Raw genomic sequence first — 19,929 nt, 5'->3', positions numbered from 1 at the left:
TTTTCATCTAGGCTTCCGAGAGGAATTCTGTGCCGTCTAGAAGCAGTGTGAGTAGAGGGCGTGAAGAGGGAACGTGTCTGCTGACTGCCTGTTACTACCAGTCCGTGTCTGGCTGTGTCTAGCCGCTGCTTTAATTTGATGTGAAACCTGATTTGGGGGCAAATTGTCTGAATTTTCTTTGCTCTTAATTGTCTCTTCCTTCTTTTCTGCAGTGAATCCTAACTGTTCAGTTTGCTTTATTTTTCTTTGCTCTCGCCTTCTCTTGCTCATTCAGTCACCAGTCCTCTCTGTATTTAGTTCATGAAATCACCCAGTCCCCACTCCCAGATTGCTGGGCTCCGGCTGTCCCTTCGGGCTTTTAGAAACCCAGCCTCTGTCATTGCCCGCTGGTTGACCTCAGCACTGATTTGTCTGATCCTCTGGGTAGACACTACCATCTCTTTTTATTTTAACTAAATTATAACTGTCATAAAGTTGTCTTTCTGTACAGACAGAGCCTAAAACTTTAATATATCCAATCAGATGACTTTCAAATATCCATTTATACTTTTTCCTTCCACCTTAATGCTAAATGAAGTGAAAGAAATAGTAATTGAAAATCGGGGTGGAGAGAGTCAAGAGGATTGTGTGAGGCCACTTTTAATGAGTGGAATATCCTTAAATGATAGTAAATGACAAAGGAAATTCCACTTCCAGATAATTTAAAATAGATATTCCAGAGGACACCTTAGAGAGGCTATACTGGGCTAGGGTGGCAGTTTAGTTTCCCGACTGGTGGGCCCCGGCTGGGGCTGGGCATCCTGTGGGAGAAGGGGTGCAGTGCTCTGAGCGGGGCAAGGACGCTGGAGCAGCCATCTAGCCCGTCGTCTCCCAGCCCTGAAGAGCTGCAGCGCCCCGTCCCACGTCGCACCAGGACTTCGAGACAGAGCAGGGAGGCGTCTCAGTCTCTAGATGTCTAATTCCCAGCATGACCTCTCATGGCTCTACACGTTCTAGACGGTGGAAGGAAGTGACTTTCTCATCCCTCTCGGCCTCTTAAGAAAAGCCCAAATCCAGGGTCCGCAGCCCTGTGAGAGTCCCCTGCCTTAGTCCAGTGTAAGCCAGGACTGAGTAGGTAACAGATGTAAGGTGCCTAACAGGCATCCCAGCAGGCGCTCAGCAAGTCCCTAACTAGCACCAGCTTTGTGTGACGGGTGAGGTTCACAGGGAGGCCTCGGAAGCAGGCACAGTACACCCTCCTGTCTTTTTTTTCTTCGGCGAAGTCCTGAGGCGTGCGTGACACAGTTCCGTGGCTGCCTCCTCTCTCTCTGTGTGGAGCAGAAAGTGTGCCCCCGTCTGGAGAAAGCCTAAGAGGAATTGTGCAAGAGTTTACATTCAACTTTTAGTAAATCGTCCTGTACAATAAAAGGGGGAGATGGAACTGCAGGAGAGGCGCATTTACTCTTCAGGGCAAATGCTTTGTATTTGGGCACCTGTTTAGTGTTTCCACAGACACTATGTATCTGCTTCATTTGATCTTAAGTGAACCTTGTGTCAGTTGTCATGGTCTTGATTTTATAGATGAGGAAACTGAGGCACAGACACTGGTTTCATCCCATTAGCACAGCAGAAGCAGAAAAAGAATGTAGATTTCCTGGCTTGAAAATGGGCAGCCTTGAATCTCTTATTTTCCTGAATAGAAGAAGCCAGGGTCAATCTTAAGCCAAATCAAGCGATGGAAATAACTAGTCCTCTGGCCACCATATCTCCCCTCTGGGGCTCCTTTTGCTTTAAGCATTTTGATCTCAGTTCTCTCTATTTTTTTTGGTCCCCCCCCCCCCAAATTTACTTCTACAAAAAAACTATGATATAAGTCAGTTACACCTGAGAGAGAATTGAAAGCAGTGGAAACCTGACAAGTCCCTAATTGTGTGATTAAAGGCTTTGGGTTCTGATAAAAGAATCACATGCCTCAGAAAGCTGATCTGGGATGTATTTTAAGAGGAAATGGGGGTGGGGTGCCGGCACGAGGGATCCAGGAGTGTTTTCCCACTGCTGGTAAGCTCTCAGCGGAAACACCTCCTAACAGAGGTGGAGGGGACTTTCAGAGGTGTTCTGGATGCTCTCGCTCAAAGGTCAGGAGCTTTGCTGAGGGGGAGCCCCCCAGCAATTTGAGTGATGGGAAGAAATGAGTGATGGCTGTGTCTGCAGAATTAGAGCTGTGCCCCAGACTGTGGGCTGAATAGCCTCCTGGTAATGTCACATTGGCTGTTTTGAATACCCTGTGTGGGGAAACTCAGGGCAAAACAAATTCCTGATTCCCACTGGCAGGTTACCATCCTGAAGCAACACCTGTTTTCTTTCATTTGATGTATGTCACCTTTTCATGCAAATTTTCTTTGTTGTAGTGACAAGATGGACACACCTATTGGGGATGGGCTGTCCTGAGGATTGGGGGGACGTTGATGTCATCTGTGGAGGGAACTGGGCATGACCCTTCACCATCCCTGAAGAAATGACTCCGGTTCTGATGTCTTACAGATGGTGCTTCAGAGACGGCACATGGTTTATTTTTTCTTGTAGTGTTGGCTAAATATAAACTTTCAAAAGGGTCGGATTTTTAAAAATTTCAAGCAGCAAGTAGTAGAATTGACCAGATTCGTTTCCTTATTATTCTTTTAAGAAGATAAGGCGAGACCTCCTTGCTCGCTATCTGAGAACATGCTCCTTCTCCAGTGAAACTTATGTTTCTGAATGTTATATATATATGTGTGTGTGTGTATATATATATTCTGCTTATTAAAGTACATGGTAAAAAGAACCAAAATGATTAAATATGGGTGTTTATTTATCAGCCATTCTCCCCTATGTGTGATTGATTTAGTTGATTTTAATTTATGCATATTTGGGGATTATCTGATAATAAATCATCATTTAAAATGTTTATGTATAACATATACATATACGTATATGTTCATTATCTTGACAAGACAGGATTGGAACAATGTAAGTGGGAATATATTTCCGCAAACGACTATTAATTTATAGTCACTGAGATAATGGCACACGCGTTCGCTTTCACTTCTGTCTGGGTAGCTCTGTAAATTGTGTATTGATTGTGCTAATGGCAGTGGTGTCTTTATTACTTGTCTGCAGCTACATGCAGATGGAATGCACATTTGGCAAGGTTGTCATTCTGTTGGAAAAGGTGCATTATTAAAATCTGCGTTTTGGAGAGATTGAGTTAGAACTAAAGACAAACATTAATTAAGTTCATATGGAAGCGTAAGCAGTTGTGTTCTTGAAAATGAAAAGCGCAGTTAAAAAGTTACAAACTGATGCTCTTGTGTTTCTTTTGTTTCAAATTCCTTAAGGGAAGTGTTTCAGAAATGGTACTGAATCAATAGTGATCTATTTTTATAGTTTATTTTTGGTTGTGTGGCTTTTCTTGTTTTGTTTATCAGGCTGAAGGAACCTTAGACATTAGGGTTGCTATATGTTTAAATTTATTAGTCCAACTAGAGGAACAAGTGAATTTCCTTTTTTTTCCAATTATACACAAATTTTCTGATATTTTTGTAATAGCTCATAAGTCATAAATCACAGCCTCAGTTTTTGCTCTGACCTTTCATTATACAAACATGTGCTTTATTTTATATAGTTTTTCTCTTTCTTACTTTCTTTTTTGCTGAGCCATCATGTTACCAAAGATGTTGTTTAGAAACCACTTTCTTATCTTCCTAAATGGGATCGTTTCTTAGAAATGTGGGCTGTCCACGTGCTTGTGTGCCAGCTAAGAGAGGAAAGAAAAAAAATCTTTAAAAGTGTTGTTTTAAAATCATTTTTCACTTTATTTTAATGGCAGTTTGATCTCCAATTTGTTTGAGAACCAGTTGGAGCCTTCAGAAGGGGAAAAAGGAGAAAAAAAAGGAAGCAAATTTTTTCACATGCCAGGGTGATGTGATTCCATTTAGTGGGATAGTAATGCCCCAGATGTTGTGTTTGTTCACAACCTTTAGACAAATCCAGTTGTGTCTGTCTTTCAGACATACCGCAACTAGGAAGAGAAACTTCCCCAATTAAAACAAATGCAAAAAACAAAGTCACTAATAAAGAGAATGGAGGGATAATGTTGGATTGATTTTTGTGGATGAGACTGGAATTCAATGTCTCAAAATTTGAAGATGAGTGTTGTTGCATTGCAGCAAACGAATGCTGCTTGTTCAAAACAAAACACTTTCTCCCTAAGCTAGTGTTTCAGTAATTGCTGAGATAGTTGCTGTAAGTGTGCAGTCAAGAAATATTATCGCAATTGGATTAGTGTTATCTGAAGTAGCTGAAGTCATAAAAACAGTTGGTCTAAGTATCAGAAAGTATGATGTCTGGAAGACAAAGCTTTTTCTTCCCAGGCTTTCTCTTGCTGGGGCGGCGCGACGCTTCCTAGCTGTGCTGCTGTAGCGGAGGCTTACTGGTTGCATTTACAGAGGAAATAACTAGACCTTTTTCCAGATACCCAAATGTCTGAATCCTAGGTTCAGAAACATGTTTCATTTATTGCTGGAGTTGCCCTAAGAAGCATTTTTCAGTGTATCTGGTCATAATGTGCTAAAACTTACATGTGAGTGTTTTTAAATAATTTGTTTTCCTCCAGAGTGGATTTTTAGCAGTTTTAAAATCACTTGGCTGGAGGAAACTGGACCTGTATACCTGGATGTTAAGAATACTTTTATGTAATCTTTTTCTGATGTCAAATGGAGAGAAGGATCCGTGAGGCTTGGTTGAAGATGGAACTCAGGGACGTCGAAGTGGGCTTTGTCCATTTTTGTGGGAAGCAGTGACTGCACTCAGATGTATCAGCAGCCCCTTCACACTTGGCCAGCGATGTTGGCCGTGAAGGCATCAGGGTAATTGGAAGAACAGAGAGTCAGATCTGGCAAGAAGAAAGGTGTATGCCGAGAAGCCCCACAAAACAAACAGCAACAATAAAAAGACATTGGCTAGTTCACTGGAAACCCTTCATCTTTGTGGGGAGGGGGGAGAAAAAAAACCTTGGCAGGATCATTTTTTCCTTCTTTATCAGGTTAGGTAATTTTGAGTTTGTGTACCCATTTTAGTGTTTCCATCTCATATTTGTCCCGTTGACGTGTTACCATTTTTTGTGGTTTTCTCCACTATGTTCTTCCACATGAAGGCTACACCTTTCGAAGTGAATGTTTTAGTATATTTATTTGAGTTTATATTATTGACAGTGGTGCTCGAGTGTTGCTACTTCTTCTTTCAAAAAGGATCACGAACTACATGTGGAATCATAAACTAAGAGTTAATGATTTTTTTCTCCAAAAAGTGGAATAAAAGATAGCTATTAGAATCAATATCTGTTTTTGTTTTTAGTCAAATTTTGCATTGTGTGTATTTGAAATAAGACTAAAGTAAAAGGAATCTCACCAAAGAGCTCCTAAGTCCCAGGAAGTTTCACTGGGGCCTTTGCAAATCTCTTGCAGTAGGTTAAAAAGTGAGCTGGTGTGATTGTGGTATTTCTGTCCAGTCTCTCTCCAGCTTTGGCTTTATTGGGATCATGGATAAAAGGCGAAATCTGCGTGTGAAGATAGTGAGAAAAGCAGGCATTAGCCTTGGTTAATACACCTACTTTAAAACCAAGAAGGCAAGTTTATCTCTAGGACTGGCTCCTCCACGCCCAATGCCTGGCCATCCCCGAGACAGCTCCTATTTCCCTGTGCCCACAGTCAGTCCTGAGCCCTCTAGGTCCTGGTTGTGTAGTGCTTCCCAGGGCTTCTGCTAGCGATGTGCTTTACTCTCCCTGCACGTCTTCCCTGCATTACGTCACAGCCTCCAGACTGGTCTCCCTGCTTCCAGGTCTGAACTCTTCCCAGACCATCTTCTGGATTAACCGATGGGGCATCTCTCTGAAATGTAAATGTGACCAGCTGCCCTCCTTAAAATCCTTCTATGACTTCTCTTAGGGCTGAGGTTAACATTGGAATGCTTAGCTCACAATAGTTCCTTCACGATGGACCTGCTTTTCCAGCCCGTCTCTGCCCCTGCCCCTCCTCCTTTCTCCTCTCTCCAGTGCCCCTCATCTGAGTACAGAAGAACATGCACTTACCGGAAGGCATCGTGTGGTTTATCCATCTCTGCCTTTATATATGTCTCCTCTTTTTGAAAAACCATCTTCCACTTGTCCTCAGTTCTACTCATCTTTTAAAACTTAGCTCAAGCCGTCCCTCTGGGTACAAATTTCCTGCCTGCCCCATCTAATCTAAAAGTCCCTTTTACTGTGGGCTCCTCCATCCGTCCAGTTACCCTGCCTCCTGCAGTCCCTGGTTTGCTCATCTCCCCTTCCCGTGCCTCAGTGTTGCCAGTTCTTCTCATGTCATGGCATTTGCAGAAAAATGATAAGCTTTGAATGAAACACTGGGGTAAATGGACAGGCAACTGGCCTGCAGTTTCCAGTTATCTCAAGCTGTGCCTGGCCACTTCGAGGGTGGAAAGGGTCAGTATCCTCGAACACCTGGACCCACTTTTGACCCGCCGGCTGGGAAGCTCTGAAGCAGACTGCAAGGTCCTTGGGACAGGGACCAGGTCTTGAGTTTTGCCTCTCCGGGGCCTTCGCCAAATGCCCGTTACTGCATAGGAGCTCAGTAAATGTTTGTTTCCTGAAGGTGTGACAAGGCAACCATAGCCACTCAAATTGAAAGTTAAAAGACTTAAAAGGCAGGGATGTGTTTATAAATACTTGATGTGAAAGTTGGAGTGCTACGATTGCTTTCTTCTAAATAAAGAGGGACTAAGTCGAAGAAAGAAATTTGGGTAGGATTCTGACGGGGAGAGGAGAAACTTTTTATTCAGTTCCAAAGTGTGCGTGTATGTTTTGTTCTGTGTGTGTGTGTGTGTGTGTGTGTGTGTGTGTGTTTTAACCTCTCTCAAGGCTAATTTCCTCCCACTCAGCATCCTCCTACAAGGAATTTCATTGTAGAGAGGAGAGTGGTGATAAATTCATGTTTGGCCATGTGCTCCCTCATAATAGTGCATCTGTGAGATTTCTCTTTGGTCTTCCAGGACCAGGATAGACCCGTAGAACAGTCAAGCAAAACCACAGAAATTCTAAACTTCAACTGTGTGATTTTGTTTAACGGAGATAATTCCTTCTGTCTGAGAAGATTTTAGAGACAAAGGAAAGAACAAGTACATGAAAAGGTTTTCTGGGGGTTTCCCCCCCTTTTTTTCTGTGGAACAATTTAGTAACTTGCAGAGAATAAAGTGGTTAGAAAATATACGTCGCAGGGAAAGTTAAAAAAGCGCATTTTTATCCTTGACCCTTGAGCTCTTTGGACCTGTTGGCTTCAGCCAGACCTCAGCCTGGGATGGCGCCCCTGTCCTGCCAGGCTGAGGCTGCAGTTCTGGGGAGCCCATCCTTGGCTGCCTTGCTGATCGCTGATTGCTTTTGTTTTTGTTTCATTTTGTTTGTTTGTTTACTTTTTCTTGACAGTAGGAAAAAGTGAGGCACAGAGCAGCAGGCGGGTGTGGGCCAGACGGCCGCCCAGCCTGGAAGTGCCGTGTTCTCTCATTAGAGCCTGCTTGCGATTTTGTAACACTGGACGATTTATTTTCCCTAAATCTGTTTTCGTCTTACGGGATCTCCAGTTACAATGCATATCGAGAGCCCAGAAAGCACGAAATAATGATCCCGCCCGTTGGTTTTTGAAAAGGAGGAAGGCTTTCTGTTCCTTGTTGACTCTTTGTAGCCCGAAGTAACTACTCCTCGGTTCTTAGACAGTGTCAAGATACACCAGGTGATGGGATGTGAACACACTGATAGGGGAGCGGTGCTTTCAGAGACGGTTGCCCTAAACAGGGAGTAGAAACTGGTTTTCTTATTAAGGGTGGGGCTTCTAAAGATGTCAATGAACCCTAGAAGGCCAGTTGTTGTGACCACTTGTGAACTTTGAAAACAACATCAGACAATTAGTTATTATTGGGCACAAGATTATTGTTAAGCTGCGGCAGATCGTTTGTAGTAATTTGGGGGGATTTGAGTGTGGAATGCATTTGTTTAAATTATTTGTATACTTATTCATCAGAGAGTTCCTGAAAATAAGACACTGGTTTTAATGCTCTTTGTATTTTCAGAAGATACCCTTGGAAGAAAGAACTTAGGTAGCTTTCCAACATAACAAAAAACACGTTTTGACTAATTCACTAGTCATGTAGTGTTGAGCCCACTTTTTCTTGAACATCTATTTTTTTTTTTTATAGTTTTAGGTAATTAAGATCCAGGAGGTCATGGTCCTCATATGAAGCTAAGACTTGGTGTTTTTTTAAGGCAGGAAATGTTTTTTAGCTGATATTTTCTTTAACTTACTGGCACTGTATAGGTTGATTTAAGATTGAGTAAATCATGCTGTGGTTGCTTAATTTGGTGAGAAGCTGGCTATGACCAGAGAACAAACTGTTAGGAAATGGTCCAGTTTTAAGTTTGCGTGTGTATAAGTGGAGTATTTTGGGTTCATTCATCTCTTGCCAGCCTTAGTTGTTAAGTACTCTTCTTGCATTCATGTTTACATCATCCTCAGAATCTTGTGTTTCTGCCACTTTCATAAAAACGGACTGGTTTGTAAGATAGAGCTTCATGCTTAGAATCCATCAGGAAAAGCCTCATTTATATCTCCTGCAAGAAGGACAGAGGGCCTGCACTGTGTGCTCGCTGCCAGAAGTTTTTATAGTAATACTTTGTATCTAGGCTCTGGCTCTTACCATTAAATGTGCTTTTTATAGAGTACCAAGTTATAAATGTAGTGCAGCTACGGCATATTAATCTTACTGCGGAGATTTAATGAGGCAGTTGTTTTGCGATGGACACTGTTGGGAGCGGGGAGCGACAGAGTTTTACTTTACCACTGAGCTGCAGAAATATTCCTTGCCTGGTAATAATTATAACCACATGATCTCTTAGTTTTTCTTTCTTTTGCCAGTGCTTTTCCATGCAAAAGTGGCTTGGAAGGAGGTCCATTTCTAGGCAGTGAAATGGATTGGAAATTGGGCTGTTTTCTCAGTGGTTTGACATTTTAACTTTGATCAGGACTGGGATCCTTTCTGCACAGAGAGAAATATGTAGGATGAGTTTCAAGAATACAGATAGTCTTTGCCAGTCCACTGAGATGGCTTTTAGATATTCATTACTTTTACTTGACTTTTATATAGGTTATAAAAAGTAAATGTGGTGAAACCTCATTTTTACATGGACAGAATAGAATTTCTGCTAGTTGGCCTTAAACTGATCCCACACTTGAAATTAATTGAAGTCCATGGGTTTATTGCCTCCAACACTTTTAAGCCAGCACAATTTTTCATTTTCCCCAAAGTTGTAATTTTATTAAACCAAGTTGTAGCAATAACAACCCTTATGAAGAGGAGGATGAGAAAAAGGAAGGAGCCACCTGCCAGGGAACATAATAAGGGGAAAATCATACTTCTTTTAAATTTCCATTTATAAGTAATGTTAACAGAATTGGAAACAGATATCTGCCGTTTATTTTTGAAATGATTGTATCTTTGTTCTGAAATTAAACCTTTTTATCCAAGTCCGAACACTGTGCATCCAGTGCTTCGTAGGCACCCTTTTGAAGGGATGAGCCGGAAAGTTGGTTGGGCAGGTGAGATCATTTGTGATGGAGGAGACATGGCCTCTTTTAGGGCAGAGGACAGAGTGGTGCCTGCGGCCGTGATGGGATTTGTAGCTGCAGTGCAGGGGTGTGCAGATATTTTAAAATATCGCCCTTTGTGGGGGTTTGTAGCATAAGAATAGAGTTGGAGTAACAGCTGTCCTTGCCGTGCTGTTGGGGGTGGGGCAGTGCTCACAGGCATGGACCTTGTATTTATAACCCCTTAGGTTGAAGTCAGAGGTTTGAATGGCTAGCAGAGTAATACAATTATTTTTTATGATTGGCTCTCAAAGGACTTTATAAAAACTACATAACCAAGGCCATGTGCAATTATTGAAGTGTAGCCACCTGTGGGAAAGAAATGGTTGACAATGTAAGCTTTCTAGAATCTTCCTACATCAACTGCCATTAGGAATGGAAACTCCTAACATGAATAAACACATCTTTTTAAAAAAATTCTTTTTTTTTTTTTACTGAAGTGTAGTTGACTTACAATGTTAGTTTCATTTGTACAGCAAAACGATTCAGTTATACATATATATATATATTTTTTTTCAGATTCTTTTCCATTACAGCTCATTACAAGATATTGAATATAGTTCCCTGTGCTAAACAGTAGGTCCTTCTTGTTTATCTATTTTATATATAATAATGTGTATCTATTAATCCCAAACTCCTAATCTGTTCTTCCCCACCTTTCTCCCCTGGTAACCACAGTTTGAATAAACACATCTTTTTAATGGGCGAGAAAGGATTCCTCATGGATGTGGAGGTTGGGGAAAAAAAAATCTGCTCTCAAGGAGAGAGTCTGTGATTCCAGCACTCTTTCTGCTACACCAGGGCATCATGGACTATAATCGCACCCACCCCCCAGAGGGTCCCTCTTAAGTGGTGACCTAAAAACCAATTCGCCAGTTGGCTGGAGCTTGCATCCTAAAGTTGCAGCAGAAGTGAATAAGCTTGACTGACTTCAGTCCCTGAAGGATTCTATCTGTAAATGCAGAAGTGGAAGCAAAACCATTTTTTTATTAGTCTTAAAATGACCCTCATTTTAATAACTAGCCAGAGTGTCAGAAGCATGGACTGGGGTCATCCTTCAGCTGTTAAGAGCTAAAGCATCATGCAGGCATTCTTATTTGTTTGATATTTCTGATTTGGATTCATGTAAAGTGTCCATATTCTTGAATAATAAGGAAGGCAAGTTCTTATCATTTTCTCTGCATACTACTTAAAGTATTCAGAGTGTCTCCTTATTTAAAAACAAACAGGCCAGCAAACTTGATGCTTAGCATTTAAATAATCATATTAAAATTCAGACCTAGCACCCACATTTCCCTGAATGCTGTCAGTTTTGTGAGAAACTGGAAACTCATGCTAAACAACTAAGAGTATTCAGGGTGCTCCTGCTGCCTTCCACCAAGTGTTTAATGGTGTGGGGGCCAGTCCACCATAATTGGCCCCTGTTACTTATTTTCCTGGATTACTCTAATTTGGCAGTATTTTACCACTTGGTTTTAGCTTGTTGGAGCTCTTTGAACCATTCCCCATTTGCTGTATCTGTAGCTCTAGATGAAACATTTGCAACCCACAGCAGCAAATGTGGTGGATCATATAGTGTCAGTTTTGGAAAATGTAGGCATGTAGGAGCTTTTGAATTTGGAAGTAACTGGTCTGTTCCTGTTTACAGAAAAAATACCAGTAAAGGACTTTTTTATGTACTCTTTTTTTCCCTCCCTTCTCTCCCTTCTCATCATCACTAAATAATATTTACTAAGCACTCACCTCGACACAGTGCTGTGCTGGGCAAAGTACAAGACAAATGAAAAAGAACCTGTGATTACTCCCCCAGGAACGAGCAGTCTAAACCCTGGTATGTTGAAATGGGCACTGCATAGAGTGTTGAGATAATAATTTTCCAGATGGCAAATCGACCCAAATTACCAATTTACTTAAACACTACGTTCTTTCTTGAAAACAAACAAACAAACAAACAAAACAACTCGCTCTTTGAAATGAGAATTCTGCTTTTTTTCCCCTGAACTCAAGAGATGGTTATATATGTTGAAGTGTAAGTTGATTTTGGCATACGTGAGTCATGGGGAGGGTGGTGATACAGTTAAGTCTATTGCAGATGTGAAGAAAGGCTTTGGAACAACCGGCAGCCAAAAGGGAGCATCCTGACTTGCAGGTCTGCAGAAGCACCTGACGTGCAAAGTAGCAGAGAGCTCTTCCAGGCAGCGGGGTGGTGGGGTGGTAGCACTTCCTGACTTTTCTAAGAAGTCTGAGCTACTTTGATCCTGTGAATTCTGGGTTGTAACATTTCAAATATGTGTCCTCCCATATTAAAAAGAAAATTGGCTACAGATAATGCATTACATATTTCTTAGGTATCTTGATATGACTCTTTTGTAACTATTTTGAGACATAATTTATTTCTGACTTTGGAGGACTTTTTGCTATTAGAAATGTCTCATGAATTAAGTCACAGTTTCCATTATCCTAATTTTCCCTGAGAGGTGTACTCTCTCCCCACCTGCTTTCCCACAAGGAGGAGCAGTGACACTAGAATGAATATTTGGGGTTACTTCTGTAAGATGAGGCAAAAGACAGCGCACACACAAAAAAGTCACGAAGTATTTATTGAGCTCTTAAGCGAAAAAACTGGGTATGTTTTACTCTCTTATTCCCGTGGCTATTTGTGTATTATTCTTAGGGTTTGAATGGAACTATTTTTAGTTTTCCCACACTTTGGCTTTTTGACAGTGATAACGATGATTCAAATTGTGGACTTGACTGTAATTTATAATTGCTATTCATATACTTTGTTTTATTTTTTGATGATTTTGAAAACAAGAGACATGCTGATATGTTGATACTTGAGTTTGTGCTGGTGAGAATGTTCTGCTGTGTGGTGGAGCTTATTTTGCACTTGCTGTCTGACAAATAATGGGGTAACTGTGTGTTTTGACCAGTTTATAAGTAAAGGTCAATTTCGTGCCTATGGTAATTAGCATGGCTTATTCTAGACTTTTGGCTGATTCGGGTAATTTCCTGTGAAAGAGTATATTTAGCAGAAAAGGAATCCATTCTTAAGCACGGTGGTTTTTTTTTTTTTCTCCCTTTGCATTGGAGACTTTAATTTTAAAAGTGATTTGTCTCTTTGTAAGCAAAAACCCTTAAAAATGGCAAAGTTAAACTTAAGGGTGGCAAATTATTTGAAAGAGGGGATGAGCAAAGGGCTACCTGTTGGAGGAGAAAAGGAGAAGCTTTAGTCATCACGCACTGACAAATTTTAGAGAAGACTCACTTTTGATGCTTCTGTAATAAAATCTGCAGTAAAGCCCTTGTATTGCAGCTTCAAGGAAAAAGGTGTTTCTGTTTTTGGTAGCAAGAAGATTAAACGTTACTTTAAAAGAACCTGTCTTTAAACCCCGTACTTACAGTCTTGCTTTTTTTTCAGATCCCAACTGTAAACTTGAAGACAAGACTGAAGATGGAGAGGCAATAGACTGTAAGAAGAGGCCGGAAGACGGGGAGGAGCTGGAAGACGAAGCTGTGCACAGCTGTGACAGCTGCCTCCAGGTGTTCGAATCGCTGAGCGATATCACAGAGCACAAGATTAATCAATGTCAGCTGACAGGTAAACAATACTTATCACTTCTTGTCTTCTCATACTGTTCTATTTCTGATTTTTTCAGCTTGTTCCTTTTTCTCCCCCCTCCCTGTTGTTTCATTCCTGTATTTGAATACCTAGGTAAGTCTGGAAGTGCTTTAGAAAGAATTCTACCATGATGGTTTATGGCAAATTCGATGTCACAGTCCTTCCTAGATTTTAGTAGCTAATGGATGTGTTTTCATTTCCTTGTTTTGTTTTTTTAAACTACAGTGATACCATGTAGGTGCAGAACCTAACAATGGGTGGCTAAAATAAAGTTTTAAAATACCTTCTGAATATGTTTTCTAATACAGTTAGCATGCATGAACTTATTTTGGTTTAAATAGCATCTCCTCAAGAGAACTTTCCCTGATCGGTCGCTCTCTGCTGAGTTTGCCGAGTTCACTAGGTGCCTTTTTGGGTTCCCACACAGCCCGATGCTTATTCCTGAATGTCACAGTCAGTGCTACATGCGTTAACTTTTCCATCTCCCTCCTTAGACCAGAAGCTCCCGGATGGCAGGAACTCTGTCTTACTCATCATTGTTTTCTCTGAGCCTTGCACAGTGCCTGGCCCACAGAAGGTCCTCACTAAGCTATTCTGCTATACGGTTCTCGGGAAGCATCAGACTTAAAATGACATGAAGCATGGCAATACTGTTGTTAATCCACAATCAATACTTAAATTTCAACAGTGTTTAATTTAATGGTTGGGTAAAGCTAAAACTCAGCTTACCAAATTTCTACCCCCTTTAAAAATACATCCTGGAAGAACATACTATATGAGGCTGAGTGGGACATTTTAGATAGGTACCTTTTTTAAGATTCATGTCATTTTTCTCTTACTATTTGAAGCTGACACTGCTCCTCTGTGTGTGTGTGTGTGTGCGCATTTCTTTCTCTGTCTTATTTTCCTAGCACAAATCTTTCTTCAGTTAACCATGTGTAGGAAATGTATTTACTACACAAGTGGTTCTGCAATTGTTTTCCACAGAATATTGACATTATTGTAAGGTTTTAATAGGTGTTCCATTTTAACCAAGTTTCCTGAACAAATTATTATGGAAATGTCGGATTAAATCCAGTTAAATAGGCTTCTTTATTGACGTGCACCGTGGCTCTTCAAAAAGGGATTGCAGTGCGTACATTCATTAGGCCATAGAATCTTCTTTCAGAAAACCCATTATCATTTTTTTGGAACATAAGTTTGAAAAAAAAAATCTATGAAGCTTATATAAACATTGGCCATATACTTTCTTTTTGGGGTTTTTTTTGGTAACTTTTATTTTGATACAATTCCAAACGTAAAGAAAAATTGCAAAAATAGTACATGTAACTCCCATATACCATTCACCTGATTCACCCGGTGTTTACATTTTATTCTGTTTGCTTTATCATTGACTCTTTTGTTAATTTCTTTTTCTTAGTCATTTTAGAGAAGGTTGGAGGCGTCACATCCTTCTAAATACAGCCTGTGTATTTCCTAAGAACAAATACATGCCTACATACAGCACACTTATCAAAATGAGGAAAGTTAACATTTAACACATCGAGTGCTATTATCTCATGCACAGTCAATATTTAAATTTCAACAGTTGTCCCAACAGTGTCCTTTGGGGGTTGTTTTTGTTGTTATTTGTTTGTTTTCCTAATCTGGGATTCAGGGTCATACGTACATTTCATCGCCAGGTCTCTCTTGTTTCCTTTCACCTGGAATGATTGCTCACTTTTGGAGGAGTACCTGCCCATCTGTGTTTGGATTTGTTTGATGTTTCCTCATAATTAAATTCAGATCATCTACTTCCATGGCAGGAACACCATCAAAGTGATCTTGGGGCTTCTCAGTTGTCAGATCGGGAAGTCCATGGTGCTGACTTATATACCAGTGTTGATGGTGTTAACACTGAGTACTTGTTTAAGGTCGTGCCCACCAACTTTCTCCAGTGTCAAAAGTTGCTGTTTTCCCTTTGTAAATAATAAGTAATTTGTGGGAAGATACTTTGACCCTTTGTAAACATTTTCATTTCCATGAAGCTCCATTTTAACTTTATAATTTTTGTATTTCTTCATTGGCCTTCTACTACAGTTTTCTTTCTTATTCATTCACTAATTTTTTTTAATCACATCACCATGGGCTTTTGGATTTTTATTTTACTCAGAGGGTCATAATACATGACTATCGTTATTTTGGTGCCCAGATTGCCTGAAGTTTGGCCAGTAGGCGTCCCTTCGAGCTGCATCCTGTGTCAGTTTAGTATGTCTCCATCATTAGTTGAAGACTGACTCAGTTTCCACTGCAGACAGATGCTCCAGGCTCATCGTGTTCTTGTCCCAATCAGCCTTTTGTCCAGGGAGCCCTGGTCCCTTTAAGAAGACAAAGATTTTTAGAAACCAAGATCCTGGCACTACGTGTGCTCATTGTTGTAGGTATATCATTGATTATAAACCGTCTCAGCAGACAGAATTAGGAAATGTATGTGTATATTTAATACAGTATGTACATAATATAGTTTATAAAATATGCATATATACATATATATGTGTTTTTTCTCTTTAATAAGAATCGTATGTTCACATTGATACCTCTAATTCAATCCAACACTTCAGGTACCTCCCAGTCTTTTTTCTTTCCATACTTGTTGCTACCTTCTCTAGCAGTGAGAAACTTAGCTTCCATCATCCTCAATATGTTTACTCATTTGATGAGTCTAGAATACACATTAAGTAGTTTTAAAAATGCTTACTCATATCATCAGGAAAATCAGACCAATTAACTGGAATTTTAAGTTATTAATGCTATAATTATATAATTATATAATGTACATAATAAATTCAACATTTACATACAGTGACATTTATAAATCCTAAGTATAAATTGATGAATTTTGACAAAATACGTATACTTATGTGACCCACATCCCTTTTAAGATAATTTCCTGCATCTTAGAAATTTCTCTTATCTTGACCCCTTTCTAATCAATAATGCTCCACTAGAAGCAACTGACTTTCAAGTTTTTTAACTGTAGAATTGTTTTGTCTGTTCTAGAACCTCTTATAAGAACACACAGTATGTACCCTTTTTTGTGTGTTCTGCTTATTTTGTTATGGTATCTGCAAGATTCATTCATGTTGTGTATATGAGTGATCTGTTCCTTTTTATTGCTGAGTAGTATTCCATTGCATGAATATATCATAATTTGTTTTCTGTTCTTATATTGGTAGATATTTTGGTTATTTTTAGTTTTTGCTTATTGTGAGTAAAGTTGTTGTGAATCTTCCTACGCAGGTCTTTTTGTGGACGTATGTTTTATTTCTCTTGAGTTTATAAGTGGGAGTAGAATTGCTGGGTTGTGGGGTAAGGTATATTAAACTGTATGAAAAAATTCTGAATCTTTATCCCAAGTGGTTGCACTGTTTACACTCCTGCCAGCAGTGTCTGAGAGCTGCAGTTGTGCGTCCTTGATAACGTTTGTGTTGCCAGTCTTTTTAATTTAAGCATTCTATTGGGTGTGTATAGGTGGTCTTTGTGGATTTAGTTGCATTTTCTGGCTCATATACATTTAATTGACTTCATTTAATGCACTTTTTTTTCCCTCAGAATACATAATTTTTGGAAAATCCCATTAAATGCAGACAATTAGTAAGGTTCTGTTTTCAATGGGGGTAGCTTTAAAGGAAGCTGTATTTATGTGGAATCAACACTAGCATTAGGGTAAAGACATGGGAGCCTAACTGATAGGGCAAGTATAACCTACAGCAGTAAGAGACCTTACCTGAGGTGAGAGTCAGGCACCTCTCATGTGAAAAGTTAACTTTAAAATTCAACATTAAAAAAAACAAACTTCATATCCAATTTAGTGTTTACTTTTTATTGAGTTCCTGCTATGGAATCATCCTTATGTTCAGCTCTATGAAATAGAATAGAAGCCAAAACATTATTCCTTTATAACTTTCTATATTATAGAATGGTGTGTTTCTTTATATGTTTTCCAACTTTAATATCAGTGCAGAAAATGCTGGATTTTCAGCACATGGTATGGTGAAGATAATATCTGTGGGTTAAATATTGTTTTTCTTCCCAAAACCTAAGCCCTAATAAAATGTTTCATTGATTTTGATCTTAAGCTTTCTAAAAGCTTAGAATCTAGTCTGTGCTCACGTCATTTTGTCCCATAACATTTTAATCAAAGGAAAGAAAACAGAGGCTTACTTGTGACTTAATGAAACATTTCAGGAAAGGTAACGCTGATGGGCCTCGGTCTGGTTTATTAATGTTCAGCATCGTTTCTTAGGGAGGGTGGTAGACTGATGAAGGAAAAACAGAAGTGGAGGACCAGGGAGAGGGCAAAAGGAGGAGAAACAAAATCAGGAATCCTTCACATTTGTTTAAAGTGTTAAAGTTCCAACTTGAGTTGGCTAAGGGTACCCTTCAGTCTAGTCTGGAAAAAATTAAAGACACTGGCAGCATTTTAATTAAAAAAGTAATACGATGCTTTTACTTTCTTCCTTGATTAGAAACCTTTTACTCTAAGTTAGGAGATCTGACTCTTCCAATTTTAGTTTCCTGCTTCTTGAGTTAACTCTTTTCTTGGTGCTTCTTTTTCCTGGTGGACAAAATCCTAGTTTAGCAAAGGAGGGTATTTCTGTTGTTTTCTTTTTCCCTTTTAGTTTTACTGTTCTTTTGTTTTTCTTTTTTTATAGTTCTTTTCATTTCTTACTTTTTTAATCTTTTAACTTCAGCTAGCCCCATTTGTATCTTTGCTAATTTTCTTCTGATTCTTGTCTTTTTTTCAGGACTCTTAATTTCCATGTCATTTTTGTTCCGCCTCTTCTTTTCTCCCCGTTTTGCTGTCTCTCGCTGCTTTCTCAGCTTTCTTCTTTGCTCCTTGTGGCTTCCCGTCTATTGATCTTGAAGTCTTGACTTGCAGGTTTGGTCCTATCCTTCTAGACCACAGCCAGAAAACGTCCTGGTGAACAATTTATATGAAGAAAGAGGGAATTCCAAGGAGGGTACTGGAGGGTTAACTAGAGTAGAATTAGGAGAGAGAAGTCTTAAAACTTGCTGATTCGCAAAATAACAGAAAACAGGCATTCTGGTCTGACACCTGTGGGAATCAGTCAGGGGGTAGCTCTGCTGCGAGAGCACTAGTAGAAACCCTGCCTTGCGGTCCCGCCCATCCTTAACTGAGTGCTGTTTTGCTAACTTGAGATGTGTTCTTTGGGGGCTCTCATCCCCAGGGGTGAGGCGCGTGTCTTGGAGAGCCTGCCTAGGTGATAACTGACTCACTCCAAACTGAAAATTTTGAAATCCTGGTACACTCTTGCCAAGTGAGCTCAGACTAGAACTGGTCTTCAGGAGACAAAAGCCACATAGGAAGCAAGATGATCAACTTTAGGCTCAAATTTGAAAGCCAGCTCAGGGATGGAGTATGCCCCAGGTCAGTTCATGAGTAGATACCAGTGACCTGGACTGAACTCTCAGACAGTAGATCCAGCAGGGGACCCAGAGATCTAGGGGTCACACACACACACACTTCAGGGAATTCATCACTGAGGGGGATTCTGGGAGGTTGGCACTGTTCTGTACAAGTATCCTGATCTAGGAAATGACAAAACAGTCCCTAAGGACAATGAGGGACAAGGTGGCCTTTTTCTTTGTCTCACAGTGCAGCTTTCTGCTAGTCTGCAATCCAACATGTGTAAGTACCTTACGTATCATCCCTGCTTGAAAGGCGAAAAAAAAATTTAAATCCCACTCTTCAACTGTAGCAGTGGATGGAAACCACCTGTCTTGCTCCAGCCTTGCTCTCTTTTTCCTGGAGGCTGGGAAGGGAGGGAAATCAGCACTCTAGTGCTGTTGGGACTCTCTGATGCAGAAGACAGATTATCAAAATATATATTTAAAGAAGGAAAAGCACAGAGAACCTCTCATTTTACTAATCCACAAGCCCTATCATTTCTTGCCAGTTCCCTCAGGGGGTAGGGAGGGCTGGCAGCCAGAGGGGTCTCATCACACTTCTCAACAAAGATTTAATAGCAGGGTGCTATGGGGAAGGGTGAGATTACAGAGACTTTGTTACACTCACAAAAATGAGTAAGAACTAGGACAGTAAATCATCAAAACTAAGCTACACTTAACAGGATAAATGCGTAAAGTGCATTTGGTAATACTGTACGCTTGTTGTTCTGAGTCATTTGTCTCTTCTCTCCTGCTAATTTGCAAACTTGAGTTGTCTGTTAAGTGTTCTTGCACATCATTCATGTGACTTTCCTGGGTGCAAATCCAGAAAAACTAAATAGCATTGTATTAGCTCTTAACCTTCTCTGGCCCACTGGACTGTTGGTAAGATGAGTAGGTTGAGGTGTGTGTGACAGAGTGTTGTAGTTTGGGGGAACATGTTTGTGGACAGATTCATAAAGCTCTAACCAGATCTGCGGCTCCTTTACAAGTGTTAGTACTGCACGGGTTCACATGTTTGAGGAGAAGGAACAGAACCGATCATTGGGCACTGCATCTGTATAAAATAGCATATTCACTTAATTTGATTTTAAAAGTTATGAGACTTCCTGGAAGCTTCCCATAGATTCTGTGAACTGAAGACTTTCGGACATCTGG

At 40.1% G+C, this 19,929-nt stretch overlaps 1 protein-coding gene across 6 annotated transcripts in view; it reads left to right on the top strand.

The window, feature by feature from the left end:
- ZNF521 (zinc finger protein 521) overlaps nt 1-19,929 on the top strand; it is a 262,751-nt gene that overhangs the window by 16,268 nt on the left and 226,554 nt on the right. For all 6 annotated transcript variants that reach the window (XM_074352186.1, XM_074352184.1, XM_074352183.1 and 3 more), the window contains one exon: nt 13,120-13,299. Coding sequence is in view for 4 of the 6 variants with exons in the window: in XM_074352183.1 (XP_074208284.1) it covers nt 13,120-13,299 (180 nt within the window). In the remaining 2 variants the exon portion in view is untranslated. The remainder of the gene's footprint in view (nt 1-13,119; nt 13,300-19,929) is intronic.

Source organism: Camelus bactrianus, chromosome 24 (assembly GCF_048773025.1).
Source record: "Camelus bactrianus isolate YW-2024 breed Bactrian camel chromosome 24, ASM4877302v1, whole genome shotgun sequence".
Classification (NCBI taxonomy): Eukaryota; Metazoa; Chordata; class Mammalia; order Artiodactyla; family Camelidae; genus Camelus; species Camelus bactrianus.
This window is presented reverse-complemented; position numbering and strand designations above follow the sequence as displayed.